This window comes from Phocoena phocoena, chromosome 10, assembly GCF_963924675.1.
Source record: "Phocoena phocoena chromosome 10, mPhoPho1.1, whole genome shotgun sequence".
Lineage (NCBI taxonomy): Eukaryota > Metazoa > Chordata > Mammalia > Artiodactyla > Phocoenidae > Phocoena > Phocoena phocoena.
In genome coordinates this window covers 95474737-95495549 of record NC_089228.1, presented here as the reverse complement: position 1 = coordinate 95495549, position 20813 = coordinate 95474737, and the positions used below count along the sequence as shown (strand labels likewise).

Below are 20813 nucleotides of genomic sequence, written 5' to 3'. Positions count from 1 at the left end.
ACTTCCCTCTTAGAGCTGCTTTTGCTGCATCCCATAGGTTTTGGATTGTCGTGTTTTCATTGTCATTTGTCTCTAGGTATTTTTTGATTTCTTCAGTGATCTCTTGGTTATTTCGTAACATATTGTTTAGCCTCCATGTGTTTGTGCTTTTTACATTTTTTTCCCTGTAATTCATTTCTACTCATAGCGTTGTGGTCATAAAAGGTGCTTGATATGATTTCAGATATTTTAATTTACTGAGGCTTGATTTGTGACCCCAGATATGATCTATCCTGGAGAATATTCCGTGCACACTTGAGGAGAAGTGTAATCTGCTGTTTTTGGATGGAATGTCCTATATATATCAATTAAATCTCTCTGGTCTATTGTGTCATTTAAAGTTTCTGTTTCCTTGTTTATTTTCATTTTGGATGACCTGTCCATTGGTGTAAATGAGGTGTTAAAAGTCCACCACTATTATTGTGTTACTGTCGATTTCCTCTTTTAGAGCTGTTAGCATTTACCTTATGTATTGAGGTGCTCCTATGTTGGGTGAATATATATTTATAATTGTTATATATTCTTCTTGGATTGATCCCTTGATCATTATGTACTGTCCTTCCTTGTCTCTTGTAACATTCTTACTTTAAAGTCTATTTTATCTGATATGATTATAGCTACTCCAGCTTTCTTTTGATTTCCATTTGCATGGAATATCTTTTTCCATCCCCTCACTTTCAGTCTGTATGTGTCCCTAGGTCTGAAGTGGGTCTCTTGTAGACAGCATATATATGGGTCTTGTTTTTATATCCATTCAGCAAGCCTTTGTCTTTTGGTTGGAGCATTTAATCCATTCACATTTAAGGTAATTATCGATATGTATGTTCCTATTACCATTTTGTTAATTGTTTTGGGTTTGTATTTGTAAATCCTTTTCTTCTCTTGTGTTTCCCACTTAGAGAACTTCCTTTAGCATTTGTTGTAGAGCTGGTTTGGTGATGCTGAATTCTCTTAGCTTTTGGTTGTCTGTAAAGCTTTTGATTTCTCCTTCGAATCTGAATGAGATTCTTGCTGGGTAGAGTAATCTTGGTTGTAGGTTCTTCCCTTTCATCACTTTAAGTATATCATGCCACTCCCTTCTGGCTTGTAGAATTTCTGCTGAGAAAGCAGCTGTTAACCTTATGAGAGTTCCCTTGTGTGTTATTTTTCATTTATCCCTTGCTGCTTTCAATAATTTCTCTTTGACTTTAATTTTTGCCAATTTGATTACTATGTGTCTCGGTGTGTTTCTCCTTGGGTTTATCCAGTATGCGACTCTCTGCCCTTCCTCAACTTGGGTGGCTATTTCCTTTCCCATGTTCGGGATGTTTTCTACTATAATCTCTTAAAATATTTTTTCTGGCCCTTTCTCTCTCTCTTCTCCTTCTGGGACCCCTATAATGCGAATGTTGTTGCGTTTAATGTTGTCCCAGAGGTCTCTTAGGCTGTCTTCATTTCTTTTCATTCTTTTTTCTTCATTCTGTTCCGCAGCAGTGAATTCCACCATTCTGTTTTCCAAGTCACTTATCCGTTCTTCTACCTCAGTTAATCTGTTATTGATTCCTTCTAGTGTATTTTTCATTTCATTTATTGTATTGTTCATCTCTGTTTGTTTGTTCTTTAATTCTTCTCGGTCTTTGTTAAACATTTCTTGCATCTTCTCGATCTTTGCCTCCATTCTTTTTCTGAGGTCCTGGATCATCTTCACTATCATTATTCTGAATTCTTTTTCTGGAAGGTTGCCTATCTCCACTCCATTTAGTTGTTTTTCTGGTGTTTTATCTTGCTCCTTCATCTGGTACATAGCCCTCTGCCTTTTCATCTTGTCTCTCTTTCTGTGAATGTGGTTTTTGTTCCACAGGCTGCAGGATTGTAGTTCTTCTTGCTCCTGCTCTCTGCTATCCTAGTTTTAAAGTTTTAGTTTTTTGATCTGTGTGAAATTTATTGCAATAATGGTTCAATACACAGCTGTAAAGCAATTCTTTATACTCATATTCAACTATTGTTTATCAAGTAAGCAATTCTTATCCAACTAGAAATACACTTCTAAGCGTAGGATTTTATATAAACCATAGTGTATATCCTAGAAGATCAAATTTGGCGGTGAGCTTATTACTGAGTCCAAGCTTGTACCGCTCGCTGTACAACAGGCCAATAAATTGAGAGACAAGTTGTTAGGGCAAGTAATAGCAACTTTATTTAGGAAGCCAGCAGACTGAGAAGATGGTGGACTCGTGTCCCAAAGAACATCTTCCCCAAGTTGGAATTCAGGCTTCTTTCCTACTCAAAGGGGGGAGGGTGTGTAGTTGGTTGGTGCAAACTCCTTGGTGCCAGAATCCTTTATTCTTGCAACTGTCCACATAGGTCCACATCCTATTACAATGTTCCTGTAAACCTCCAAGACAAATGTTGTTCTCTGTTCTGAAACTTTTTAACTCTTTATGATTGGAAGAATGTTACACCTTTAATGGTCAGAGTCTTGAGAATGGGCTCTCCTGTATATCTCCTTACACCTTTAAAGATCAGAGTCTTGAGAATGGGCTCTCTTGTATATTTCAGGTGCTAGGTGACATTCTTAACTTGTAGCAAAAGCATGGTCTCTGTTCTGAAACTTTTTAACTCTTTATGATTGGAAGAATGTTACACCTTTAAAGATCAGAGTCTTGAGAATGGGCTCTCTTGTATATTTCAGGTGCTAGGTGACATTCTTAACTTGTAGCAAAAGCAGTGGAATACAAAGGTTAGAAGAAACAGATCCAATATGGAGTCAGATTTGTTCTTCCCTAATACAGGCTTAAGTTTATATTAAAGTATTTTTGGTTTTCAGAATTAAAATTGAGACTCTTTTGTCTTAAGCTTCAAAGGGCCATGGTCCCTGAGCTCTCTCAGAACAAAATGTCTAACTTTCATGCAATTTTTACAGAGTAGAAACTGTTATCATGGAGGTATCCAGGAGAACCGGAAAGAATTCCTGTTGCACATTCCCCATGGCAACATTCATCTACTTATTAAAAAAAAAAACAACTTGTTAACCTTAAGCTTTGAGAAATTTAATTGATCAGTAGTTGATGTCAGTCGCCCTAAAACCGAGAGTATTCCTAAAGCAAAACAATAACAATAACAAAACAAAACTATTTTGGAATATAGTCACAAAGGAGACATCCAGTGATAGGTGGATGTAATTCCTCAATAAACTGAATTAGAGCAAAAACAATATTTTGAAATATATCTTTTGAGCCAATCCTCTGGAACACAACTTTTATATAGACTGTATTTTTAGAACATTAAGAGAACTTTATGCAAGACAAGATCCTCTACGTGATCTCCATCTATTCGGAGCACACACATCTTCTACCTTCCTTCACCTCTTATTTTTCTTCATCCGTTTCTCAGGGCTTATCTTCTCACTCTTGCTTCTTTTTCTCAACTCTCACACCAGCTAACTTGCACAAATTCCTCCCTGTCTGCCTTTCTGCATCGTGTCTTGGCCCACTCTTTCCCCAAGGCATGTCTGTTTTCTCCTTAGCATTTAGCACAATGCCTGGCTCGTGGGAGGAGAGGCAGGGCAGGGTATGGTTCAGCTCCAGGGTTTGGAGCCAGCAGACCTGGCAGTAGTTTCTCCATGTATATCCTAAGGAGCTAATAGCAAATCTGTTTCTGATGGTTGGCGGTTCCTGGTATGTGCTCCCTGCTGTTAATGATCAGATCTCAACAGGTGTTTGTCAGTTGAATGAATTTGTTCACTCTCACCTTTCCCTTCACTCTTCTTGATTTGGTGTTAGCCTGATTGTACCAGAGTCTTCATTTCTTGTGCCCCACAAGAAAGAGAAGACAATGGCCGTGGCCAGTTCTCTGTCTTAATCCATTGCCTTCTACCGCTCATCATTTAAGTCATGACATTGCCCCGCACTCACTTCTGCATTCCTTTCTCTACCAATTCTGTGACCTGATTTTACCTTTTTAGACATGTCTGCATCTGCCTTACATTTTACTTTTCTTCTCCACCCTGTTGCTCTCTCCAGTCCCATTGTCCTTTGTGACAAGTTCATAATCCATGGTTAGACAGTACAACCTCCTGCTTTCTCTTTGAGATTTAAACCAACCATCTTTGTTCCATGTTAGCCACGTGAACAACATTCCCTGCCCTAAACTTCATCGTGAAAAGGCACTGTTGCTATTCCAGGTTCTCCTGCCTGTCCGATCCTTACCTCCAGTCCAGTGGTTCTCTGAGTGTGGAACCCTGAGCAGCAAAAGCAGCTTTGGCATCACCCAAGAAGTTATTAGACATGCACACTCTCAGTCCCATCCCCAAACCTATTGGGTCGGAAACTCTGGGGATGAGGCCCAGTAATCTGTGTTTACTGCCGTCCCGGAAATTGTGATGCCCACTAAAGTTTGAGAACCATTGCCTTAACCCATCTAGTCTCCTGCCTTCTCCCTTCCTCCTATTCACACTTAATTCATTCTAGCAGGAAACGTTTTATGCTTGGAGGTAATTGCACCATTTTGAAAACCATTATTCCAGATAATTTTAGAAGACCATGTAAAACATCAAAATAATTTCCAATACTCAGTGAGCTCTTTCTCGTTCATCACAGCAAGAGGTGGTGATGCTCTAGATAGATGAAAGTACAAATAGTCCATAAGACTCATTTTATTCGGGAGGGTTAAATTCTTCCTGGGGGGAAAACACAGTTTTTCTCATGATGCTGGTAAACAGAGCTGGCAATAGTAAAAGGACATGGAGAGCCTAAACAGTCTTAGAGATGCAAACGAATGGGTAAACAACAAGGTCCTACTGTGTAGCACAGGGAGCTGTATTCAGTATCCTGTGATAAACCATAATGGAGAAGAGTATGTAAAAGGATGTGTATATATATGTAAAAGTGAATCACTTTGTTGTACAGTAGAAATTAACACAGCATTGTCAATCAACTATATGTCAATTAAATAAATAGTCTTCAGATTAATCAAACTTGGAATTACCAAGCATTAGGAATTCCCAGCTAATTCCTTAGCTTGGTGATGAGTATAAGGAGTCCATTACATTAATGCTTCTACTTTTGTGGACATTTGAAAACGTCATGAGAATTTTAAAATAACAGTTACTTCACAGCAGCGTCATTTTACCTCCGTGTTATATGAATCCAGTTCAGACTTCAGTTTTGTCACTTCCCATCTTAGTTAGTCATAAATGATATTACTAATAAATTGGTACCTATTGCATGGTTTTAATTCATTTCTGCTAGATATGTATGTACATATATTTATGTAAGTAGGTAGGTCAATAGGTAAAACATGGTTATCAATGTAAATGTTGAGATGACCAAAAGCTAAGAAATCTGTGTGGTCTGTATATTGCTGCTGTGTAAATTGACAAACCCTGTAGAAAAACAATTTCACAAGATCTATGTATGTGTCACTAGACATTAAAATAGTAATACACATAAATTTCATTTACTGGAATCTCTCCTAAACGGCGAGAATTCTAATTGCAGAAAAGATTTTATACGGGAAGGTAGTCAGCAGAGATTTCTGTTTTCATAATAGTATAAAACACTGGAAATCCCTTTGTGACCAACCACAGAGAGATAACTAAATAAACATGTATATTCATTCAGTGTAATTTATTAAATGATAACTATACAAATTATAATGCTTATAAAAGTTTTAAAAAACAAAACACAAAATAAAATTTGTTACAACTATGGAAAATATTGAAAAACAAATTTTCTGTTAGGGTAGAGATATGATCAGTGTTTATTTCTTCTTTTTTTCTCCTGTTTTCATGTTTTTAATGCAAATGTGTAGTTAGAAATTATGACAGTGGAATTAGCAAGATTGTTTCCTCTCTGAAGTGGTTTGAGCCTTTGTGATTTAGTAAAGGCACTTTTAATCCATAGGGAGCTAAATTTTTTAAGAGTTAATCAGTCCCAAGAGGAGCGAGTAATATTGCTTCTCTGTTACCACCAAAACTTCTAGCACTAAGCTAACTGCCTTGATGAAACAGGTTCATAGAATCTAACGTAATGCAACTTCTGTTGTATCTTTTTTTCCCTAATATTGCATCTATGGTGCTTTTAACAGTTAAAATGTATAGCAATCATTCCATCACATCTTTGCCCCAAAGAAGCAGAACATGGCAACAGCCCTGAAACCCCTTCCTCCTCTGGTTGTCTTATCCAAGACTGTTACTGCACTTGGAACATCAAAAATCAAGGTGGTTTCCCAGAGATGTATTAAACCTAACGGCAGCTACATCATTATTCCACCAGCTGGGAATTTGAAGTAGAGCTACTTCCCACGGTGTTAGTTTGAACAAGCTAAACCAAAGCATGTTAAGAGGACCAGGGACCATCCATTATGGGATGCTGATGCACTAACGCTCACACCCACAGCCCTTCCCATCCTGCGTACGCTCAGTTCAGCTGTGTACTTTCCATAGCACTGGCCTGAGAGTCTGCACTGCTCTTCTCTTATTAAGAAGTAGTCATACTGTTAATGACAATTATCGTGACTGCTATTACCATTTGAGACACATAAAAAGGCCAAGTGAAAAGAAGGGGAAAACACCCACAATCTTCAAGAATCAGTGCTTTATATTGTCTGCTTCAGATGATTTTTTGGTGTCTATTATATATATATTTTTTCTATGTTTATAAAAAATTCAGATCAAATATCATATGTCCTTGAACCATATGCTGTCTAAAGCCTGTTGTTTTGTAAATTGCTCTGTTGAACATACATTTCATCAGGCCAATTCTAACTGGGGGCAAAGGGGGTGGGCAGAGGAATCTTTTGCGGCCATATTATCACTGTGTATAAAATTAAAGCCTTGGGAGGAACATAGCGAAAGGAAAGGACTATTTATCCAAGATTAACCTTGGAGTCATTTTACTGTTTTATTTCTACAAGTAAATTATCCATCTTCCCATTTTAAGGCAGGTAATTGCTTTGCTGGCTTCTGTGTTTCTACCGAAACATAACTTAGAGTCTTTCGTCTGGATATTTATTCATCTGACTGGAATGGCTTTCAGTCCTCTTTAAAAATTAATTTGACTTTAATGTCTAGTTATCTAGGACTCCCCTGGGCTAGGATGAAATCACACTGGGGGAATTTTGATTTGACAAACAGCCATTGTGCGGGAGCCTTTGATCCTCCACCATGGTGTTAACTAGCTGCCCCTCGTCTTGCTGAGCTTTGAGCAAGGTCAAAGTCTGCACCCCGCCCGGCAGGATCACTGGTGGGCACTGGGAGAATCCTGGCACCTCCCAGAGTCTTTGAGCTGCTGCAGCCCTTCAGCTGGAGCTTAGAGCCCTCCTAAACATTTAGAGAAATTGGCTGTGCGCGGAGATAAAGAGAAGACAGGGTGAGTTTTTCCTAGGGCCTTGGTGTCGCGTGTCCTGGTGCTTGTTGAGTGCTTGAGGCCCTTCGCTCTTCGAAGTAGGAATTCCTGACCTGGTCTTCCAATCTCTGAGTCCTGCTCAGGTTTTCCAAGTTTTCAAAAAATTATGAAGAAAAATTTATTTTCATTTCCATTTAAAAAATACATAGAAAATATAGTAGATAATGATTTTTACAAATTTTTAAAAATTGGAGTAGAGTTGATTTACGATATCATGTTAGTTTCAGGTGTGTACAGCACGGTGATTCAATTATACATATATATGTGTGTTTGTGTGTGTGTGTATATATATACCCACACACACATATTCTTACATATGTGTGTACACATATATATGTGTACACACGTTTTTATATATGTATGTACACATATATACACGCACACATATATTCTTTTTCAGATTCTTTTCCCTTATAGGTTATTACAAAATATTGAGACTAGTTCCCTGTGCTGTACAGTAGGTCCTTGTTGTCTATCTACCTTATATATGGTAGTGTGTATATGTAAATCCTAGTTTATCCCTCCCCACCCCCTTTCCCCTTTGGTAACCATAAGTTTATGTTCTGTGTCTGTGAGTCTCTGTAAATACGTCCATTCATATCTTTTCTTTTAGATTTCACATATAAGCAGTATCATATTCTTTTCCATTATGATTTATCACAGGATATTGGATGTAGTTCCCTGTGCTATACAGTAGGACCTTGTTGATATCCATTCTATACACAATAGTTTGCACCTGCTAATCCCAAACTCCCACTCCATCCCCCCTCACCACCCCACCTTGGCAACCACAAGTCTGTTCTCTATGTCTGTGAGTCCATTTCTGTTTTGTGTGTTATATTTTAGATTTCACATATAAATGATATCATATGGTATTTGTCTTTCTCTCTCTGGCTTACTTCACTTAGTATGATCATCTCTAGGTCCATCCATGTTGCTGCAAATGGCATTATTTCATTCTTTTTTATGCCTGAGTAATATTGCATTGTATATATGTACCATATCTTCTTTATCCATTCATCTGTCGATAATTAGAAGAATGGAGAGAAAACAGGCATATTGCTGAAGATCACTGGAAGTTGTCGCCCTGGTGGTTAGATGCCTTAAAAGCAAAAGAACAAGTGTAGACTTTCCATACTGGCCTTGATACAGATTGTTCAAAAGCATCTAGACTCATGTAGCAGGCTGTAAGTGTCACCCTTGCCTGGAAGGCAGGCGTGGTCTAACTCTGTGATCTCCTCCCTCTGACAGACGGGGAGCTCTCCATATCGAATGAAGATGACTCCCTGGAAAACGGGCAGTCCCTGAGCTCCAGCCAGCTATCTCTGCCCGCCCTGTCCGAGATGGAGCCAGTCCCGATGCCCAGGGATCCCTGCTCATACGAGGTGCTCCAACCTTCCGACATCATGGATGGGACAGGTAATGCCCCTGGTAGACATGGAACTGGTCCCCAGCATGCGGTGTTAGGGGGCTTCAGCCTGGCTGGACTTTGGCTTCTATTTTGAACCACCCTGAACATAAGTACCTCCTGGAAATGGGGATGAAAGTGACCAGTTAGTACGTGCTGAGTGTAAAAATATGGAGGATGTGTCCATTTATTTTTCTACAGTCTTTAAAAACACTTTTATAATCTTAATCTCTTTAAAGAAGATATGTCTTGTTTTGTAATACTGATGATTTAAAATGTCTGTTTTCTAACCCTCATTTCTGTTAAGGTAAAGCTAGAGAGTCCTGTGCTTCTGTAGGGTACCTGTCTAAGTCCACCTGGTCACAAGGCCCTGGTATTCCTTTGAATCCTAATCCCAATATACCAGTTAATAGTTATATCGATTTAGTAAATTGTGCCAATTTACTATATAAAATCAATTAATGTGTTAATCGTCTACAATTTACCGGTATCCTGCTGACAGATCATTTTGATGCTGTCTGTCACTCCCTCTTTGGTCCAAAGCTTTCTGAGTGGCCGATCCTCACTCCCTCGCAAGGTTTGCAGAGTGGTCCTCATTAGCCAGAAGACGGTACCCTCCCGACAGCCAGTAAGGAGAGGTCCTTGCTGTCAGGAGACAAGCCTGGGGGATGGGGCCTCTGGGAATATCTGGAGTCTGGGGAGGAGGCCACGGCCTCCCCCACACCGTGTGCAAAGTCTGCGTCACGGAACTCAGGTGGGAGGCGAGCAGGATGGCGTTTCAGAGTCAGCGCCATGCTTCACTTTGGGACCCAGCGAGTCGCTGCTCCATCGATGTGTCCAGCACTGATGATAACAGTGTCCCCTGAGACAGGGGAGGACCCGGTTCTCCTGAGGATTGTGTACAGGGCTTTGACTGCCGGAAACGCTGCTACCCAGAGTGGGAAGAGGGAAGAGGGCCGGGGAGGCTTTCTTCCTGTAGCAGTGACGGGGGTGGGCGGGGGGGAGAGATACGCATCTGAGTTGCATTTCCCTCCTCCTCCCCAAGCTGGGGAGATCGTTCCAGCTAAAGCAGTATATTGAGACTTCTTCCCAGCCTTCCTTGTGACATTGGGATCGGATGGATGTGATAGCTGTAGTGAGATCTGTCATCCCAGGGAAGTCGTAGAGTCTCATTCTGTCATTGGCTGGGTTGCCAGCATGGTAGGAGAGCCTCTGCTACCACCCGTGACAGCTCTTAACTGGAGCCGGTCCTGGTTCCCCCGCCCTCCGCCCGCCCCACCATGGGGGAGAGGAAGAAGCAGGCCCGGGGCAGAGCAATGAGAAGTGGGCAGAATCAAAACCAGAAAACCATGCTTCTGGCGAGTGCAGGGGAAAGGAAGGTGGAAAATGAAAAGGGTGTTGATTTGGGGCATCCTTCACCTTATCCAGGTGTATCGGAGCTGGCAGGGGCAGGAAGGTGCCCCTAAAACTGCAGAGCACCCCCTGGATGCTGCTGCCCAGCTCGGATGGCCCCAAACCTGGAGGAGCAGCCGCTGCCCCAGGCATGTGGGGATCACCTGCCCAGTGTCAGCCTCTAGGCTGTCCTCAGACCCGGGGAGCAGGGACACAAGGAGACCCAGCAGGCAAAAACAAGACCCCGGCATGCATTCTCTCTTCCTTCCCAGCAAAGGGCAAACAGGCCCAAAGGAAGATGCCGGTGTTTGGTGCTGGTGTGGTTCAGAGGGGGCTCCTGGTCCTCGATCCGCTACACCTGCCGTCTGTCGGTTGTCGCTGTGGTCCCATGAGTCACATTTTGGAGCACCCGTAGAATCTGCATTAGAAACACCAAGGTTGAAGGGATGAAGCTTTGGGTGGTTTGAGGAAGTGTCCTCTTCCTTCTTCTCCCTCTTCATCCTTCCAGCTGTCTCTGTTTTCTGTCTCTCCCTCCCCGCTACTTCCCCCACCCTCACCATGGCTTTATTGGATTTCTGGCGTCCTCCCTTTAACACCCCACTTGGACAGCCTGGGGCAGTCGGTGCTCTGCCGTGTCGCTAACCCTGTCCTGTGTGCCCCCCGGCTTCCGCCGGCCGCACCTGCGCTGCGTTTGTGTAATGTCGCTGTGTGTCATGTGGTTGTCCCCTCAGTGTCTGAAGAGAGTCCCTCTGCCAGTGAGTCTGGAGTCCTGCCCCAAGATCCTTCAGCCAAATCCGTCCTGCTCCTGCCCCCCAAAAAACCTGCTGCTTTCCCTGGAGACCATGCGGAGACCCCAGTGAAGCAGCTCTCTCTCCTCAAGCAGCCCCCTGCCCTGCCTCCCAAACCCACTGCCAGGATTGCCAACCACTTAACAGGTGAGTCAAGATGTCTTCTGGGGACCCGCAGCCGTGCCTTCCCTTCAAGGGATCCTTTCTTGTGCTTTTTTTTCTTTTTCTCTGGGGCCCGATGCACCTCTTTGGCCAGGTCGCTCTGTGGGGCGTTTGAGGGTTTCTGTGTGTGTCTTGGTACATGCCGTCGTGACCTGGGTTTGTGTGTTCGTGTCCAGAAGCATGCGATATGCACCTGCCAGTCATAGGCTAAGAGGCTGCAGTCGTGTGCATTTGTAAACATGTACATTGGCGTTTATGTGGCTAAGTAAAGATTACTTGCCCATGTAGGTGAATTAGATTCACCATCAAAATCTTTGCAGAGGTAAAGAGTAGCGCCTGCTCCCTTCATAATGAGTTTGCCAAAGCTTTAAATTTTTTGTCTTTAAATAATTCGTCTGAAGCCCAGTGTATTTCTTCTATTAAAATTTATGTCTGTGCTGTTCTCTTTGGGGGTGAAAAAAAAAAAGCAAAGACAGTAATTTGCAGAGTATTGTGGGAAATACTTTTAGAGAAGAGCAAGCTGAGGAATGTTGTCCTAAAATAACTTTTTAAAAATTGAAATATAGTTGATTTACAATATTGTGTTAGTTTCAGATATACAGCAAAGTGACTCAGTTATATATTTCTTTCAGATTATAATCGGGATTAACAGATACAAACTACTATATGCAAAAGAGATACGTGACAAAGATTTACTGTATAGCACAGGGGACTATATTCGGTATCTTGTAATAACCTGAAATGATTTTACATTTTCATTGTTCAAGTGTTATTTAACAAATGCACCCACAGTTATTAAATCGAGCATTTAGTGAAATTGCACTTCACCACACATTAGCACACGAATCGGTCATGACTTTGTGATTTAAGGTTGTGGTGTAATCAGAGATTCAAGATTTCAGAGGGGTGTTTCTCCAACCTTGATAATAATCCCACCCAATACTGATCGACTTACAATATGTTTGCTGTTTTTATAAATAGTCTCTAATTGATCTCTATATACTTTTTGTAAGATGGGATGGGGATGAAAGAATATTCACCTGTTTTATCATTAAAAACCTGAGGTTCAAGAAAATAAGTGACTTTTCCAGGGCTGGCAGGAATTCTGCAGTAGAGCCACTGTTAGACCCTGTGTCTCCCAACTCCTAGTTCAATGAACATTGTTTCCACGGTGGCAGGATGTCTCTCACATGGCACTGAGTTCTATTAGGTTACAATTCAAATATGAGTTTGTGTCAAGCTCCTCTATCAATGTACACATCCATCCAAGTCAGGGTTTGTGGTTCAAAAGAGCAAATTTCCTTCAACACATTAGTAACACTTTAGTGCCCCCAAATTTAAATGCATAGAAAACCACAAAGGAAAAAAAGCCCTTGTAAGCCTCCCTCTAAGACATAACCACTGTCCATCTATCATTTATCTAACAAAAATCAAATACTACTGTACATTTTCTTTTATCACCTGCTTTTTGCTCTCAGTGATGACTTATGAACTGGTTCTCATGTTAGTAAATATCCCGGAACGTGATTTTGTTAGCTACGTGGCGGGGGTCCCGATTTACATGATGGACCCCTTAAGAGGTTTCCATCTTCCTTATTGTAAAAAATGCAACATCTCGACAGTGTGCATGTATTTTTATAAGCATCTCTGAGTTTTTCCTCATTTATTCCTGGTGTGAGAATTGCTAATTCTAATTCTGGAAATAAATTATGTACGTTTTAAGGGCTGTGTACCTTTTAAGACTTAGATGCCAGATTTCCCTTGAGAAAGATTAAATGTTGAAAAACAAACTCCTGCATATAGTACATATTTATTTGGCACATCTAACTCTAGGCAGGATACTGTGCTAGGTATCAAAGTGGGTACGAATACATGAGGGTTCAATGTATAAGTATATGATATATACATACGGATATGAATATATATTTTAAATATCCAAAAATAGAGCGCCAGAATAACTACTGTTGGGTGTAATACTTGCGGATCAGCACAGTCTGAGAGAAGGGTTCTAGGAGAGCCTGAAACTTGAGCTCACCCTTAAAGCATGAAGGACTTTTATAGAGAATGAGGAAAGCACATTCCAGAAAAGACCTGCACAAAGGCTCAGAGGTGGCCATGCTTCGGGCCGGTGACAAGGAGGCTAAGCTGGGGTGGCGGGTCCGTCTTGGGGTGTATTGAGAGAGAGCGTTCACCAGGTAGGGCGTGTGAGGATTTAGATTTTATTCCCGTGGCACTGGAGAGCCTTCGGAGGTTTTTGAGCTGGGGAGTGGGTGGTGTGATGAAAACTAGACTTTAAGGTATACTCCTGGGTCACTGTGTAGAATGAACAGGAAGAGGGGAAGGTTGAAGGCCCAACAGAGAAGCCGCCGAGGCCTGCCCTGTGTCTCGTTCTCCAAAATCACTGGTTGAATTAAATCGAACAATTTGAGGCAGGGAGACACTTTAAGAGGCCGCTCCAGTTGTTGACATAGAAACTCAAAGCATCTGACTGATGGCAGTGGGAAGAGAGGGAATGGACCAGTAGACAAGACATTTTAAAAGAAGAATTGACAGCATTTTTTTAAACTAACATTAAGTTAAATCTAATGTATCTAGTTACCCAATTAATAGGCGCACATGTCACCTTCAGCCGTGAGCCCAGAACTTGGGTGGCCTGGTATCCGCAGGCCTCTCTCGCTCTGTTAGCCCAGTCTCTCCAGCTTCCGTTGTTCTTTCCCCAAGAGAGCGGGTTTTGTCTGTTATCTGTACATCTCACCTCCATAGAGCTTGGGTCAAATGGATAAAAATACATAAAAGCTGATGGTCGTTACCATATTGTACCTGGCAGCCTCTGAAATATGAGGAAGGCAAGACAGGTACAGGGGTGTGTGGACTGCGAGTCTGGTACTTCCCTTTGGGGTTTAAACTCCATTACACTTGCTTAATTTTTGTAAGTCAACAATCAGTCATAATGAATCTGCGTCACCATGAGGCAGCCCCATTAACCCTGTTCTCTTACTCATTGGAGGCACCTGGGCCACGTGAGCAGGAATTAGTAAGCTGAGAATTCTAGAACTCTTAAGTGGAGAGTTTTAGCATGTTCTCAGTGTCCATCGTTCTGTTGACATTTTTGAAAGGAAACAGACAACAACCTGAAAGGCACCAAGCGTGGCTGGTAAAGAGTGACAGTGGTTACTGGTCCAGTAGATACTGGAGGAAGCGTGAGCCTGGGCGGAGGCTACCTCTGGGCGCGCGATACGGGAAAGATATGCAGAAGTATCTCTGCTTTGGTATTCGCTTCCATTTGATCAGGAAAATCGTAATTAACTTGGAGACTGTTTGCCTTATACGTTTTCTCTGTTCTTTAGCCGGATAGAGGGAAGCCCTCTTGCTCTCCCAAACTCCTCTTCTCTTGTTGTCATCTTCATCCTTCTTATCTCCAACATCAGTATGCACAGCGGCCTGTATCACAGGGTCAGGAGTTGTTGGGTGTCAGCTTCCCTTCCATTCCAGAAGGACAGTGCCCAGCAGAGCTGGTTGCATACGAATATGATCTGAGATAATGACTCTCAAAACGCATCCTTGGGCTTCCCTGGTGGCGCAGTGGTTGGGAGTCCGCCTGCCGAAGTAGGGGACGCGGGTTCGTGCCCCGGTCTGGGAGGATCCCACGTGCCGCGGAGCAGCTGGGCCCGTGAGCCGTGGCCGCGGAGCCTGTGCTCCACGACGGAAGAGGCCACGGCGGTGAGAGGCCCGCATATCAAAAAAAAACAAAAAACAAAAAAAAAACGCATCCTTCTTGGAAAAATGGCTGACCCCAGAGGAAAAGGGTAACGGAAGCAAAAAATACTGTCTCCTACTTTTCTAAGTCTCCATCAATCACCTCTCCAGCCATCCTGGCTCCAGGAGTCAAATGTTAAACATTGCGTGCATAATCCAGTCCTGCATAAGGTACCTGTGATTAGGTACCCCACAAGTGCCATTGGAAGGAAGGATAATCAACTTCTGTGATAGCTGAGCTTCACAGCCTGACAGTCACACTTGGGTAATAATGGCAGGGGCCATTTTTGGAGAAGTTTACAACGTACCATTTAGTCCTATGAGGTAGATACTATTTTCTTTATTCCTTCCTTTTCATAGAGGAGGAAAATGAAATTCAGAGAAGTTAGATTACTCAGTCATGGTGACGTAGCTAGTAAGTCCAGAGACAGACTCTCCCCATTTGGTTTTACCCCAGAGCCCTCCTCTTAACCGTTAGTTTATACCATCTCTACTAAGATGCCTATTCTTAAAATTCGTAACAACGGAATCTCTACTAAGAGATCTACTAAGAGATCTCCGTTGTGAGATGCTCTAACATCTCTACTAAGATACCTATTCTTGAAATTCATAACAACGGAATCATTAGTTTTCTTTGGGTTTTGTTTATTTATTTCTTGTTTTGGTTTGCTTTTTTATTTTCTCTTTGGTTTTTAATCTGTTTAAGAAATTAGAAAATCTGCTTTGTTTGTATAACTCAAAGGCAAAAAAACTGTCCAGTCTTTCGAAAATAAGTAATGTTCTTAAGGCACTCGATTATGAAGAGTTTCAAAGAACATGCTAGAAAGAGACAGTCTAAGAATCAAGAACGGGGCCGATCACATGGGAAGCACCTGACCACAGTTAGAAACCGACAGCTCAGCAAAGAAAGGGAACTCTTGCTGATCCTTAGAACCAAGTCCTTCTGCTAATGTGGACGGGCCCAGGGTATAGTTGCCCTGTCTGTAGAACCTGAAATACAGGGAAGCTTACTGTATTATCAGAACTGGTTGATTGCTAGTTTCAACGTTACGATGTATTTGCAACTGCAAATTTCCCTGCCAGACAGCAGCCATGCCCCGTGGTATTTTTTCAGCCCCAGCATGCGTCTAATGAGAATCCTCTATGCAGAGCTTGTCAAGGTAAAACCAGTATTTCTATTTAGAGCTGTCTCTCTAGTTTTGAGGACAGTGTCTACAGTGAGCTGTTCTATACCCACATTCTGATCTGTAATTTCATTAGGTTTCTCTCTCCCCATTTCTCCCCAATATATCCCACCCCACCCTCTTTGTTCTCCTCTTTCAGCTTCCTCTCCAACCCTCCAAAATCATCTAACTACTTTTGTCTCTGCCCTTGCCTTCCCTCCTGGTATTCTACTCAGAAAGTGCAAGAAAACTGATTAGACCATTGAGACCCTGGACCTCATCTGTGCTTTTAAACGGACAAAATGAATCGTAACCCAGAGGCCTCATAAAGAGGTTTAAGGTTCACAATCTCTTGATAACTGCTATTTTGGAGGCATGGGAAGTTTGCCTGAATTTAACTCTTTATACCCATTTCTCCATAGTATTCCCGTCTTGATTTTCTTTTCTCAAAACGCAGAGATTCTTTCCTTAGTGCATCTAAGGACCATCTATGGATTAAAACATGGTTAAAAGGATGCCTTCTGCTCTGACATCTATGATCAAGGCAAAGATTGCAACAAAATACCTTTCTATTTTTGGAGCGCTGTTAGGTTGGAGATTTAATTCACTTGGCACTTTTCTTTTTGTGGTGAAAACACATAATATAAAATTTGCCACCTTAACCACTTTTAAATGTACAGTCAGTAATGTTATGTATAATCACATTGTGCAACGGATTTCCAGAACTTCTTCATCTTGCAAAATTGAAATTCTGCCTATTAAAAACACCCCTTTCTCTTTCATCTCCCCTTAGCCCCCTGGGAACCTTCATTTTACTCCTTGTTCCTATGAATTTGACGGCTCTGCGTACCTCATATAAATGGAATCATACAGTATCTGTCTTTTTGTGGCTGGCTTTTTTCACCTAGCGTAACGTCCTTAAGGTTCGTGCATGTTGTGGCATGTGGCAGGATTTCCTTCCTTTGTAAGGCAGAATGGCACTTATATTTTGTGTAGTTTTTGCACCATGAGCAAAGTGCTCTTCCAGCCCTGATATCATTTACAAAAAGGGTTTTCTTCTCAGAGTTGTAGGTGGTTGTAAGCTACAGAAAATGTTTAATGTGAAGATGTATAAACATGGTTCTAAAGAAATTCAAATAGTAAGATCAAATCCTTTGGGAGGAATCAGGAAAAGCATCATGGAGGAGGATGTATGTTTAAGATGGGCCATAAACCTAAGCAAAACTAGTAGGGATGTGGGTGAGGAGCTTTCCAGGAAGTGGGAAGCAGCGCTCACAGAGGCACATGCATGCAAGGCATAGCAAGCAGCGCAGCTTGGCAGGGATGTGGGATTCCTGTAGGGAAGTCAAGAAGGATCAGGCCAGCAGTGGGTTGAGGGTAACTGTGGAGAACCTTGAAAGCCACAACGAGGGTTTTAACTTCGGAGGAGGAAGAGGGCATCTTTTGTGGACTTCTAGCAGCATTTGCTTGATTTCAACCAAGCCTGTCTCCTTGATGTTTGGATAAGATGGATGCTACTGCTGTTGGATGGATTTACAACTGGATGGATGAATGTAACTGGGGCTGCCCTCAGCTCTTCCTCTTGGACGTTGTTTCAGTGTCCGAGGGGTAAGTGTCCCCGGGGGTGGGGATTTAGTCTACCTTGTTCCCTGCTGTGTCCTTAGCTAGGGCTGTTCTGCAGGAGGACAGGAGGCCATGAGAGGCATAGAGCCCCACTGCAGAGGCATTGAAGGAGGAGCTGGATGGTCATTTGCCCATGAGTTCTTGGCAGGACACTTGCTTCTTTAGGAGAAGCTGTGCACATTGTTCTCCGGCTCTGAGTGCTGCTAAAAATGAAATCTGATTCTCGTGGCTTCTGTGGTGTCTGAAGGAAACATGATAACCCAGGTAGAAAAGCAACTTCCCGTAAGGGTAGCAGTTAGAACATGACAGTCATCCATCGGGCAAACTTGCGGTCCGGCCTTAGGTGTCAGGGAGGACACTCGGAATTTCATGGGGATATGGGGATACCCTGCAGATGGTTAGACCAGCTACCACCATCAGTGTAAATGCAAGAAATCTGAGTGTGTCCTCTGACAGTGAATAAATATCGTGCATCAGATGGATGTAGGGTTAGAGATGAACTGTAGTTGTCCTCGTTTGCCTTTATAAGATTTATGGATCTAGGGACTTCCCTGGTGGTGCAGTGGTGAAGAATCCACCTTCCAGTGCAGGGGACGCGGGTTTGATTCGTGGTCGGGGAACTAAGATCCCATGTGCCATGGGGCAACTAAGCCCGTGCACCACAACTACTGAGCTTGTGCGCCTCAACTAGAGCCCGTGTGCCACAAACTACAGAGCCCAGGTGCTCTGGAGCCCACGTGCCACAACTAGAGAAGAGAAAAGCCTGCATGCCACAACTAGAGAGAAGTCTGTGTGCCACAACTAGAGAGCCCACATGCTCTGGAGCCCACGCACCACAACTAGAGAAGAGAAAAACCCGCACACCACAACTAGAGAGAAGCCCGCACACTGCAACGAAGACCCGACGCAGCCAAAAAAATAAAATAAAATAACATAAAACATTTTAAAAAAGAAAAAAGAAAGAATCCCGTCTAGGGCCCACATGCTGCAACTACTGAGCCCGAGTGCTGCAGCTACTGAAACTCGTGTGCCTAGAGCCCGTGCTTCGCAACAAGAGAAGCCACCGCAATGAGAAGCCCACGCATCGCAAGGAAGAGTAGCCCCTGCTCGCCACAATGAAGACTCAATACAGCCAAAAATAAACAAAAAATAAATTAAGACTTAAAAAAGATTTATGGATCTAGCTTGAACTTCTTGATACCTTCACCATGAATGTACTAACTCTTAATCGGGATATGCTCTAAGTAGTATTTCATTGTATGTGATCTAAATTTACTGCTTAAAACTTCCCAGATAGATCCCCTGGTTCCCATGTTCTGAGACCAGGCGAGCATGTGTATGTTTGCCTCCATGACTTTGTGATTTTGATTTGACTCGCTCTCAGCTTTTGCCTGGATGCTCAAGATAGCAGTCCTCCCTGGTGGGCACTGTCCAATCCAGGCTCCTCTCCATTGCCCATTGTGGACCTTCTTGCCTGCCTTTACACCTGTCTCGTGGAAGGCTCGGGTTCAGCCACCCAGTTGTCAATTGCCTGGCCATCTCCTTGCCTGGTCTCCCTGGGAGCACTGACACTAGTCTGCATTACTGCAAAAATAAACGATAGAATGTGTTTTTATCAATGACTTACAATTTCTAACGAAATACTGATCTTACGAACAGGTGTTCTTGTGATTATAGGGACATCTGCAGTTTTGACTCTTTGAGAGCAGTTTCCCGACAATGAATAAGGTGTAGTTTGACTTTTACAAAATCAAATGTAGTTGTGGCAGAGCTGACATGCCCACGTGACCCAGTTAGCTGGTGAGCCACGCCTCCACTGCCCCGTGTCACCATCTCAGGGAGGCACTCACTTCCCTACTTGCTGTCATCTCCCCAAGTGGCCTTGGGAAGGGTCCATTTAGAAACAAAAATGTGTCTTTGTGGAAAGTGGCTCTGAAACAGTCAGGTGCTGGTGATGCGAATATGATCACGGCCCTCATTTTAAGATTCTGGAAGGTCTCAGGACACAATCCCCACAACGTCAGGTGTTTGCTGAGGTTTCCGTGTGCTGGGCTGGCTTAGGAGAGCAAGCCAGGCTGAGAGCATTGAATACAAATCACTTGATACTCTTCTAGCCCTTTCACCATGAGGGGTCAGTCAACATATTTTTGCCTTTCCAGGCATCTGGCCAAAAAAAAAAAAAAAGGCCAGACTACCTTAAAATCCCCAGGATGGCCCAAAGTGATTGGTGGGGCTCATATAAGCACCTTTCTTATAGCCAGGGGAATCTGATTCGGTGGTTTCGTGGTACTGGACTCTTATTTAAGTTCTAAGTACACTTCTTACAGACTCTTCGTGTCCTTGCATGGATGCCTGTATCTATGAAAGGAGATCAGAGATTCTAACCCACTAGAACCAGGTGGCAAATGACTGAGAAATTCTTACAACACTTTTGTTCATTAAGACGTTAAGTGCTACTATCATTGGCAAGTGTATCTGAATCGTCTATTATGAAGTTATAAATGCTTCTCCAGCTTCTCCAGCTGTTAATTTAAAAAGTGAGGAGAGAGGCTAGGGGCGTATTCATTTAGCCCTGACTCATTCAGTGTATAGACTACAGCCCTCTGGCACCAGTCTCAACAACAGAAGTAATCGGGGGTTTTCACTTTCTTGTGTGAAGTCCTAAGCCAGAGGTGTGTCAGGCTTGGAAATATAGCCCCCTTGGCTTTTCTGGCTCTGTGACGTAGTTTGGGTTTATTTTTCTTGTTCTCTGGAACTGGTTGTTTTTGCTCTTTCCACTCTATCAGCAGAGACAGTTTTATGAATATACTGCATTCTCGATCAGTCTGGCTGCCAAAGACTCATCCATCTCTAAGTCAGCAAGCAGAGAGCTTTGTGCGTGCCCCAGCAGGAGAAGCCACTATCGTTATAAATGCAAGAGGTAGTGTGTGTCCTCCCATAATCCGTAAATGTCGTGCATCAGAGAGAGGCAAAGTATTGTATTCAGGGAGGTGCTGTCAAGGTAAAGAAGGCTTTTTTTTTCTTTTTTTGCTGTACGCGGGCCTCTCACTGCTGTGGCCTCTCCCGTTGCGGAGCACAGGCCCCGGACGCGCAGGCT

General features: G+C 42.8%; 1 protein-coding gene across 1 annotated transcript in view; it reads left to right on the top strand.

Moving 5' to 3' along the window:
• Positions 1–20813, top strand: part of PHACTR1 (phosphatase and actin regulator 1) — a 534554-nt gene that overhangs the window by 448741 nt on the left and 65000 nt on the right. The window contains exon 6 of the mRNA XM_065885188.1: positions 8676–8843. Within this exon, the coding sequence (XP_065741260.1) occupies positions 8676–8843 (168 nt within the window). The remainder of the gene's footprint in view (positions 1–8675; positions 8844–20813) is intronic.